The sequence below is a fragment of the Arachis hypogaea genome, chromosome 9 (assembly GCF_003086295.3).
Source record: "Arachis hypogaea cultivar Tifrunner chromosome 9, arahy.Tifrunner.gnm2.J5K5, whole genome shotgun sequence".
Lineage (NCBI taxonomy): Eukaryota > Viridiplantae > Streptophyta > Magnoliopsida > Fabales > Fabaceae > Arachis > Arachis hypogaea.
In genome coordinates, this window is record NC_092044.1 from 117,896,600 (window position 1) to 117,908,968 (window position 12,369).

Consider the following 12,369-nt stretch of genomic DNA (forward strand, 5'->3'; position numbering starts at 1 on the left):
TAAAAATTAAGATATTTAATATTAAAAATCTGATCAATTAATTTGGATAATTATTTGCACCATAATAATATTTAGCAAAATTATTCCTAACAACACAAACACATGCATTATACTAGTGACAGTCAGCCGCCTTTTCATAACTCCGTTAGGTGGTGTTATAAAAGGAATTATCGGTTTGATTTTAACTTTATTAGAGTAAAGTATAAATATATATTAAAAATAAATTAAATTATATATATTTATACAGAAAATATAATAATTGATTGGTCAAAACTCAAGTGTAATCGACTTTACGTGAAATTAATAGTTGAGAGCTGTTAGATAAAAATTTAGTAAAATCAATTAAATTATTTAACGATTCTCACTTATCAATTTTACGTAAAGTTGACTGCACCTGAGTTTTTACCTAATTAATTTTAGTAGCTAATTTTAATCTACAAATAATATTTTTAGTTTTCTTTATAAGATTATTAGTTCATCTAAATCATTTTGCCGCTGACTTAGCTTCTTCTCTTAATAAGTAATAAGTAATAACTCGTTAAGCGTGAGTAGTTTTTTGGTCCTACTACGGAATCTGTTTTATGCAAATAACATTAGCATATATGTGATAATTTTGAAGAATAAATTACTTTAATTTAATTTTTGAAAAGTCACTCGGAGCTGTCTAAGGATGAGGAAATTAAGTAGTGTTCGTACGATTTTAAGTTTAAACTCAATTATTATCGCGCGCGCGTGTAAATATAATTATAAGACTCTTAAGTTAATGAATGATTGATTCAAGGACTTTTTGTTAATGGGTTATCTAATTGATAATTTATAAATAAATGTAGGTCTAAAAAATGTTTTTATATACCAATTATATATATTAATTTAATTTTAATGCACTAATTAATGTAATAATATATAATTGGATGCTTCTATAATTTTTTTTACACGGTAATAACATGAAAACTAAGTTTATATATATCTCCCATGAAATTGCATGTAGAGACAAAAATCAACATACCTACTTTTTCGATGGGAACAAAAAACAACTTCAAATTGTATTCTTATATATTTGAATTGTTTGATAATTTTTTTTATGGATTCAATTTATATGGTCTTGTTATGATTCCCATGGAGCATATATAGGGTATGATGATAACCCAAAGAGAGGGCACTAATAAATAGAAAATGCAATGTCACTAAGTAGTAGATGGGCCTCTACTCATTATTATAAAGTCTATATATGCTTTTATTAGGACATCCCACCACCGTAAAATGTGACACAAATATATGTGCACTCGTTGCTTTCATCATATGCAATACATCTAAAGTGGACAAAGATATATATAAAGAGGATTTTCTTCTTATTTTTTTCTTTTTTCTTTTTATTTTGTGCTTTTTGACCTTTAATTTACACGAGTTATAAAGACTTAGAACATTATTATATGTGATGAATGAAGATTTTGCCTAGTCTATCCCCTTGGATTTAATTAATAGTGGGGGGTAGATTGGTCATTTAGAAACGAATTGAATGTGTTGAAACCATGTGAGGGGAAATCATGGACCCATTTCCAGAACTTGGGTTCCAAGATTGTCTAAATCAATTATGAGGATAGTTAGATGCTTCCATACTTGTCGTTTTATGGTATCTTTCATTTTTTTTATTTTTTTATTTTTTTTACAAAAATAGAAAAAGAGAACTATTATGATGTTACTAATTAATAAGGAGATGGATGTGAAAACGTTTGATTACTTCAATATATTCCATGCACCAATTAAGAAGGTTATAAAAGATTATATTTGTTTTTCTTTTTTTTTTTTAATTTTCAACCAACAAAACATGTATATATATATTGACATAATTCACATTTTACCTTGGATATAAACATCTGACTCATACGTGAAGTTTAGGCATTAAATGTACTTTAAAAGTACCAATTATAATCTTCCAAATGGCTGGGGAAATATGATATTCATGTGTGTGATCCATCATGTTCATGGAATAAATTAATGTTATAAATGCAATACACAAATTATAAGAATACCTAAATTAAATTACTTTGAGGATGTTGCATTGGGTCGTGCTTAGTAACATACATGAATGCCATTATTTTTTTTGAAATTGTATTTTTCTTAGGAAGAACAAGTTGCATGATGTTACCTTGTTAGAATTTTAATTTTAATTGTGGTCCAATTTGTTAATATAGAAATTAGTTTGAGTGGTGTTGTAATTATTCATTAATTATATTGGTAGTTGGTCTGTTATTTGATAGAAAGAACACAACTGTTCTTTCTGCAAAATATCTTGGTAATCCTTTAATTCTCTTGCGGCTTAATTCACAGAACTATACGAATTGGTCGCGATCGATTTCGCTAGTTCTGAAATCCAAAAATAAAATTGCATTTGTTGATGGCTCATTACCTAAACCTGATATCGTTGACCCTCATACGTCGTTTGGGATTGTTGCAATACTTATGTTCTGTCTTGGCTTCATCTTTCACTTTCTCAATATATTCTTCAGAGTGTAATTTGGTAGAACGTTGCATCCAATTTATGGAATGACTTGCGCAAGAGGTATTATCAAGGGGATCTGCATCATGTATCTAAATTATATGAGGAATTGTACGCTGCACGACAGGGTGCTTTAAGCATCACTTTCTATTTCACAAAATGAGAGCCATTTGGGAAGACATTGATAATTTTCGACCTATCCCTATCTGTGTCACATGTTCTAGCCTGTGTCACTGTGGTTTAGCTACTATGCAAGCTTATAGAGATGAGGATTATATTGCTTGATTCCTTCGCGGCCTTAATGATCAGTTTGCCACTACCAAATCCCAAATAATGCTACTCAAACCTCTTTTGGACATTAACACTGTCTTTGCCATGCTCATTCAGCAAGAACGCCAACTCAATCCCTCTATTGATTCTCACGAGTCTAAGATTTTGTACGCTGCAAGCAATGCTAGCCCTTCCAAAGACAGAAGCAAGGGTCGAGGGGGCATATCTAGATGAGGCAGGTCCCTAGAGAGAGACTATAGTACTAAACACTGCTCACATTATGGTCGAACAGGCCACATGCTATAAAAAGCATGGTCTGCCACCACACTTGCAAAGAACAAACCACACAGACAACCTTATCATTGATGAAACTGCTGAATATAGTGATCAGCCCGGTGCCACGAGTGTTAAAGAGAATGAGGTCCAAGTTGCAGCTTGACCAATGACCAATGGAATGCTTTGTTGTCTCTTCTCTAACAAGCCCCTCAATCCTCCATCAACCAACTCGTCGCCTCATTCAAACTGAAAGATCTGAAAATATATGAAGGTACTCTCTTAGCTGTTTCTTTGTCAATAAATCAAAGATTTCTAAGATCTGATGCCTGGGTAGTGGACACAAGCGCCGCAAATCACATTTGTTTTTCTCTAACCGTTTTCAAAACTTTTAATTACATCTCTCTAATAGTAGTGCACATGCCTGACGGCTCAATAGCTTCTACAAACATAGTTGGTACAGTACACTTCTCTAAAGATTTTTACCTTGAAAATGTGTTGTATATTCCATCTTTCAAATTCAACTTACTTTCTGTCTCTAAGGTGACTAAGACACTGAATTGTTTGTTTGTATTCTCATATTCATAGTGCCAGAGGGATCACCACATATTGAAGATGATTGTTTGTATGTCTTAAAATAAATCACTAATGCTTCACCTACACCTACTGCTAGTTACATTTCACACAACTCTAATCTTACACAATCATCCACACAACAGCATAACTGCTTCAAACACTGCATTTGCACAAACTGCTCAGCTTTGGCACAACAGACTGGGACATTTAAATAATTCCATCTTACACACAATACAAAAAAATTTCTCTTTCATTGTTTGTAATAATGATAGAGTGCTCTATGACCCTTGCCACTTAGCAAAACAAAAGAAATTTTCTTTTCCATTAAGTACTTCAGTAGCTGAGGCTATATTGACTTTATTTATGTTGATATTTAGAGACCTCTTTCCATTGTATCTTCATATGGATATAGATATTTTTTTACAATTGTGGACGTTTTTACTTGGATAAAGTTCATGAAAAATAAATCTGAAGTGTCTTTTTTATTGCCTAACTTCATTGTGATGGATGAAACTCAATTTTCAAAGAAAGTAAAATGCATAAGGTCAGATAACGGTCTTGAGTTCCATTTACAAAATTTTTACACCTCACGAGGTATTTTGCATAAAAAATCATGTGTGGAGACCCCTCAATAAAATGGTATTGCCGAGCACAAACAGCAACACATACTTACTGTTACAAGAACTCTTATTTTTCAATCAAATATTCCAAAGGGATTCTGGAATTTGGCTGTGGCACAAGTTCAAGTCTCTCTTTGAAGAATGCTTCACGTTTTCAAAAACTATATGGTACACTACTTAATTTATATTCTCTCAAAGTTTTCGGGTGTCTTACATTTATATATACTCTCACACAAAATAGAAAGAAATTGGATGCTCATGCCAAAATGCTATTTTATGGGGTTCAAAGAAGGGGTTAAAGGCTATCTTTTCTATGACTTAAAATTCAGACAATTTTTACTTTCAAGAAATGTAGTTTTCTATGAGTTTGACTTTCCTTTTGTGTCAAAAGCTGATAAGCATAATATTACATGTACACCAGATCATTTGTATCATTTCACTCCATTAGTAGATCCGCTTGCATATCACGTTCTTTCATTACAGCATCCCAGCGTTCATTTAGAACCCGTGCATTATAATTCAAAACATCAGAGCCCTCAGCAACCTAGTTCGCCTAACATCGTCACTAGGAATAGACATTCTAAGTCAATGTCAGCATCTCCACAACATGTTCCTGCATCTTATGAGAATCCACACGAGACATAATTCCTCATAATCATTCTGAGCCCATTAGAAAGTCTAATAGAATTAGGAGAGCACCAATCTACTTGAAGGATTTTCATTGTGCATATAACATCACCATTCTGCCACAATAATCACATTCTAATTGTAAATATCTTATATCCAACTTAGTGTCTTATGCATTTTTATCCATTAACCATTTAAAATATTCTCTTGCTCTTTCCACCAACACCGAGCCCACCACATTTGCATAAGCCACGACACATGATTACTGAAAAGCAGCGGTCAATGTAAAACTTTTAGCACTTGAGCAGACTAAAACCTGGACCTCACTCCTTTACCAACTGGCAAGAAAGCCAAAGATTGTCACTGGATTTTCAAAACAAAATTTCATCCTGATAGTTCGATTGAAAGACACAAGACTAGATTAGTTGCCAAGGGCTATACTCAGAGATATGGGCTGGACTACTACCTGTGGTCAAAATTACCACTGTGAGACTCGTACTTGCTTTGACAACCATCAAGGGATGGCGTTGCCACCAACTTGATGTCAACACAACATTTTTTCATAGTGATCTAAAAGAAATAACTTACATGCATCCACCACTAGGAGTCCCAATTTCTTCTCCTCATTTGGTATGCAAGCTTGACAAGTCCCTTTATGAACTTAAACAAGCTAGTAGACAATGGAATCTCAAACTTTATTCTGTCCTTCTCAACCACAGTTACAAGCAATCAAAGCATGATTATTCTTTTTTCACAAAATTCAATTCAGATTCTTCTTTCACTGTGATTTTGGCCTATGTGGATGACTTGGTCCTAGCTGGAAATGATCCCTTGGAGATTCAGTCAATCAAAGTTGTCCTCTATGACAAATTCAAGATCAAAGATTTGGAAATCTTGAAGTATTTCCTTGGATTTGAAGTGGCACAGACAGAGCAAGAGATATCTCTGTATCAACGCAAGTACGCGTTAGATCTCCTTGAAGAATGTGGCCTCTTAGGGGTAAAGCCAACAAGCACCCCTATGGAGTATATGTTGAATCTCTCCAAAGATTCTGGATTTTTCTTGACTAATGTTTCAATGTACAGATAATTGGTTGAGAGATTAGTGTATCTCACCAACACTGGATCAGATATCAGTTTTGTCGTGAGCAAGCTGAGTGAATTCTTGAGTAAACCAACTAATATTCATTTACAAGCCACATATAGGGTGCTCAAATACATCAAATCAGCTCCAACCTAAGGATTGTTCTTTGCTGCCAGCTCTGAGCTCTGAGTTTTTGGATTTTTCGACTCTAATTGAGCTCAATATCTGGATATTCGACGCTCCATCACCGGTTTCTACTTCTTCTTGAGCTCGTCCCAGAAGCAATCGACAGTGTCACGTTCTTCGACTGAAGCCGAATATATAGCTCTTGCCATCGCGACATGTGAGGCTCAATGGTTGACCTACTTGCTGCACGACCTTCATGTTGAGCATCAAACACCCGATCTCTCTCTATTGCGATAGCCAGTCAACAAGATACATCGCAGTCAATCCCGTCTTCTATGAGCGCACCAATTACATCAAGATCGACTGTCACGTCGTTCGAAACAAGTTGTTAAGTGGTCTCTTTATCTACTTCCAATCAGTTCAAGTGAGCAAGTGGTTGACTTGTTCACAAAATCCTTCTCTCCTATTTCATTTGATTCTTGTATGTCCAAACTTAACATGTTTAATTTTCACAAATTAAACGTTGTCAGTTTGAAGGGACATGTTATTTAGTATAGATGATTTTTCATCTTCAATTTTTTTTAATTAGTAAATATTTTTAGATATATAGCAGTAAGTTGTTAGAAATTTAGAATTGAACTCCAATTAATAACATTAACTTAACGCTATGGGTTTATCATAAAAGTATACCCCTTTATAATAACCATATGAGGTTTATTGGGGATGCTGCAATCCCTATCAATTTATGATATTAAGATAGTATTAATAGAGTTAGAACAAACAAAAATGCGTTGTATTTGTCAGAACTTTTACTTGTAAGCTAAAATCTAATAATTTTAATAATTTCTGAGAGAAGACGTACGTATCATTTATCATATTAATTATAACATTTGAGGATTGAACATAGACTTTCAATTCGTGCCTAATACTCTAATTAACTCATCAAAAGAATGTATTATTAAGGTATTGTTATAAATCTATATTTATATATACATTTATACATAAAAATGAAGTATAAAAAAATTAATTTTTAATTAATTAATATTAATTCCTTTATTGTAATTTTTTAATTCTCTTTTCTTTTTGAAAATTTAGAATTTAAATTTAGAATTTAAGGTTTATAGTTTAGAATTTAGAGTTTAAAATTTATAATAAAAAATAATTTAAAAAATAATTAATATTAATTAAAAAATAGTTAACTTTCTAATTGAACTTATATATGATACATACTATTTTTTATTTAGTTTAGAGTTTAAAAATGGCTACTTATTTTTTATTTAGAAGCATACAGTTGATTTTAGATTTAATTATTTTGTTAGTTTCTATAATTTTTTTAAATTTTTAATTAGATTCTTATGCTTTTTTTTAATTGGGTCCTTTTATACCATATCAGATTTTGTAACTAAGTTTTTATCATGACAAAAACGTTAGAATTAACAAAATATTCTGTTAAATTATACAAACTATTTAGTCAAGTGTTAGATACATTCGTTTTATTTATTAATAAAATATTCTATTAATTTCAACATTACTTAATTACAAGATATGATATGGTATAAATATTAAATCGAATAGAAAAAAAATTTAATTAAAAATTTAATAAAAATATTATAAAAATCGATGTCGACAGAATAATTAAACCTTGATTTTACGTGGGATATATGAGAACATATATAAGTACCACTTCACTTATATCTAGAAAAATTTGGACTAAAATCGCACAAAAGTTTACAAATACTAATAAAATCATAATGTTCTAATCTTGCATATATAGCTCAATCTTATTTGAAGCTAATTTAATTGTGGGTATTAAATATCATTATTGAAAGGATGAAGTATGTTTTCAGGGTTATTTTTTATACTTTTAAAAAATTTTAAAGACAAAAAAATAGTGAATTACTTATTGAAATTAGTATTATCGTTCTAAATCCAAACCGTAAATTGAAGATATGCATTTGACAATTAGAGGATCAAGTATAAATTGAACCGAGATATATTTGGGAGACCAAAAATAAAAATTGATAATTAAACCTCATTTTACTTTTGATATAAAGTTCTGATTTGCAAATTCAACTGGTGAAAAACTCTTTTTAGTATAATTTGGGTTGCCTAGCTAGCATGTGCATGGAAAATAATAAATACATTAAACAATATTCATTTTCAAAACTTGATTTATAAGATTGCCTAAGATAATCATGGATGATATATATATATAGTTGGGTGCAAGCTCAATGATATTTGGTTTATGAGCATAACGTAATTTTACATCATAGTAATCAGTTTCTTCTATAATAATAATATAATCGAACTGTTTTTTTTGGTGCGAATAATTGAATTAACGGTTGCGGTAAGAAACTAACTAGAGATAAAGCCAACTCAATCAACTAATTGAAAAATATATATATTTGTTATAAAATAAAACAAAAGATAATTTTTATTATTTTAATTTTTCAAATTGTAAAATTAAAAAAAATTTGACTTAGTTGATTTATACTATAATTAACTCACTAGTCACCAAAAAAAAAAAAAAACTATAATTGGCTCACTAAATTTTTTCAATGACCAATAATTAATTAATAGTGACTTATTAACCCAACTAAAATATACCTTTAGAGCTTAATGATATTTGTAGTCCCCCTAAAATATCATGTTGTTTTTGGTTAGTTAATTCCCTTCTCATTAATTTTTTTTTCTAAGATAAGAGTCTGACTTAAATTCGCGATCTTTAAATAAATATAAACGAATAAATTTGTCATTTGAATTATAACTCATTAGCATAAATCTCACATGAATAAAATTTTTAGATAATTTATAAATATTCATGAACTAATTTTTGAGATTAAAATTATGTTCACTCAATTTTAATTTTAATAACATAGTAATAGAATTTATACAATCTAATGTACAAATTATTATTATTATTATTTTAATAAAGACATAATTATTTTAATTTTTTTAAATTTCCAGATTAGTCAACTCCTATTGATTTCCAATGTTTTATATGTTAAGTATTAGAATGCTGTATTAATTTTATATATAGTATTAAAGACCTAAATGATGGGGAACAACAACACCACACAAAAAAAATAATAAAAATAAAATTATTTATTTAAAAATTACTACATTGATATAAAATTAATCATCTTATTGTATGCTAATATTTCTTTTTTATTGGAAAAGAACAAAGAAAAATAATGAGAGTTTAAAATACTTATTAGCAACAGAAAAAAATCATAATTTTTTTTTTCAAAAACTTAATATCTGAATTTTTATTTATACACAATGATATGTTTATATTTATATATACACATGGGAGCCACATGTGCAATTTAGGTATTAAAAGTACTTTAGAGGTACCAAATATAATCATCCAAATAGAAAATCAGTTACAAATTCACTGAGTGAGGTGTATCATATCATGTACTAAATGGAAATGTCACTAAATGCAGCAGCAGGCACAGCATGTGGATCATAATATGTTTGAGACAAACTTATATAAGCGAATCCTTTATTCTCTAATTCAGATTTTCAGTATAACATAAAGGTGTAAAAGTAAAAGCTCATCATATCCATATCTCACAATATATAATTTCTAAGGTCAAATGTTGTAAAGTTACTCCAACTTTTAAGTACCTTAAAATAAAATAAAAAATAAATGTTTATTATAGCCCACGCTGTAGGACCAGAAACTTGAAGTTTCACTCAGGACAGTGATATCAGAACTAATGTTTTCTGGAAGCATAAAAATAGGTTTATATTGTCTGATGAGTCTATTGTGTTTTGATTTTATGCCAAGTTTTAAAGCCATTGTTGAAGACTAATTGAAAGAAATAGAATCATTATTGAAAGTCTCATTGTTGAAGAGTGGAAGTTTTAATTTGTTTGGTATATACTCTGTCTTATTTATTTGTTTATTATTAATATGATTTTATTTTGTGAAGGGGATGTATGCAATACAATGACGTACTAAATTATTAATATTTGTAATGATTTTTTAAGCTTGTGGGGTTGAAAGAGAGAGCAGGGTAGCTCAACAACTTGTCATGGGCATCAGCATCAGCATGGACACAAATATGCACATCACTATACTTTTACTCTATATATAATTCATAATCTTAGGGGAATCACATTCACTTGCAAATACAGATCATAACATGTTCTTAATATTATTATTCATTGAAACTAGAAAAGTCAAAATCAATTATATGACTTCTGTGGTCCTCTGCATTTCTTTTTCTTCTTCCTCTCTCCCACATGGGATCATGTAAATTTCACTCACTATATCATCACATCAAATACAACCATCACTCTATGTATAAACCTTAATCTCCCTAAATTAAAAATACTTAAAATATTTGACAAAATTACTGGAAATAATTAAAAAATTGAGCATAATGAAATCTGTGTAGATCTGTGAAGAGAAGATGCCAAGCAAACACTGGTTCCTATACTTATGATTTTGTATTAACAAATTATTACAATAACTTAGTTTTCCAAAGACATACCACATTGTAATAAGAAACTAATTAATTAGTAGTAACAAAGATGAAACAAAGTTCAATTTTTTCTTACAATTATTAAGAAGGGAATGCAGAATCAGAGAGTTCTGCGGCGGCTTGAAGAAGAAGACGAAGAAGATGAAGAGCTTGGAAGGTAAACAATGGATTCAGAAACAGCACAAGTTCTCTTACAAGAACCATAAATGTCTGTGAATCCGAAACGATCACTGATACTCCTTGAAACCTTTGGTCCACTCCACAGATTCCTGTTTCTTGTTCTTGTTTCTTCATCTTGATCTTCTTTCGAACACTCTACAAGTGCTGCTAAGAATGGATCTTTCTGGAAGCTGGAGTTCTTCTTTCGAATTCTAGAAGCTTCTTGATCATGGCTACCGTGCTTGGTTGGCGGTGGCATCAATGGAAGCAGCTTCATTGACGAAGGTGATGAGGGGATTCTCTTTGAACTCTGCTTCTTCGGGATGCCGGGAAGATGCTCCCAGGAGAACGGAACGCCGCCGGAGAATCTAAGAGGAGAAGCAGGGCTGAGGAGAATCTTGTTGTGGTCGTCATGGAAGTAGTAGAATGATGAAGATTCAACGGAGGATGAAGATGATGAGGAGAATGAAGGTGTTCTTCTAGATGAACATTGTTGTTTTGGAACAACCTTGTTGCCATGGTTCTGCTTCTGTTGCTGAAAACTATTAGCTGCCATTGTTGATGAGCTTCTTCTTCTTCTTCTTCTTAATTTGAAGGTTTTATTTGTATATAGAGTTTAGGTCTATTTCCACATTTTAATTATATAATAGCCATTTAGGAGAAGGACAACATGCAACTCCTTCTTTCTTACTTTTTATATTTATATTATTTATTATTATTATTATTATTCTTGTTATTATTATGTAGCTGCTCCATATATTCTTTGATTAAGTTCTTGAATACGAAATATTTAGGTAATAAATACAGAAACTTATTTCATTGTGTAAATAGAAATAAAGATGTAATTATCTATCTCAAATACAAAAAACATTATGTGTTTCAGTTCTTTTTATAAATAACAAACAGACATTTAATTAGTAAATATTAGTGATTTTTGTTGTAAATTAATTTTTTAATTTATATTTTTGGAGAATTCAAGATTTTAGAATTTAAATTTTAAAATTAAAAAATGTTAATTAGTTAATTAGCTGAAAAAATTGACTCTTTAATTGAATTATGAAAAACATGAAATATCATTTTTTTTAGTTTTGTATTTCTTAAAGACTTATAAATATTTGTAAGAATTTTTATTATGGAAAATAGATCTTTTTTTTTTTACAGTTAAGATAATAAAGTGTAATTTTTTATTATTAAGTTTATAAATATGACTAAAAATAAATATGAAAAAAATAATAAAAGATTAAAAATCATATTTTATACTCTTATATTTCCTTCGTTATGCTATAAAAATCCACTCAACTAAGTCTTGGATTATTATTATTATGATTTAATATAGTTTGATTGGGGCAATAAAGGGTGGTGAAAGGAGGGGGGGGGGGATTTAAGATATTATTATTGAGTAAGAATAAATGACCCCATTGCATTCATGAAGGAAGAGTAGGGGGACAAAATGGGAAATGAAAAATTATGGAGGGTGTATCATGTATGTGTATATATAAATTGGGAGGGGTTGCTCTAAGGAGTGGTTAAGAAGCAATCACATGAATCGTCGCTGGCCAAACAAGGCATAAGGAATTGCACCTGCTAATAATAATACGAAAATGTTGAGTGACAAAAAATATAACAAAAATAATTAAAATTT

At 30.3% G+C, this 12,369-nt stretch overlaps 1 protein-coding gene across 1 annotated transcript; it reads right to left on the reverse strand.

Annotated features, from left to right (window-relative positions):
- Positions 1-10,497: 10,497 nt before the first annotated feature.
- On the reverse strand, positions 10,498-11,609 carry LOC112712532 (uncharacterized). The gene has a single exon (XM_025765445.2). The coding sequence runs from the start codon at positions 11,281-11,283 to the stop codon at positions 10,669-10,671; it is 615 nt and encodes a 204-aa protein (XP_025621230.1). The 5' UTR covers positions 11,284-11,609; the 3' UTR covers positions 10,498-10,668.
- Positions 11,610-12,369: the final 760 nt, after the last annotated feature.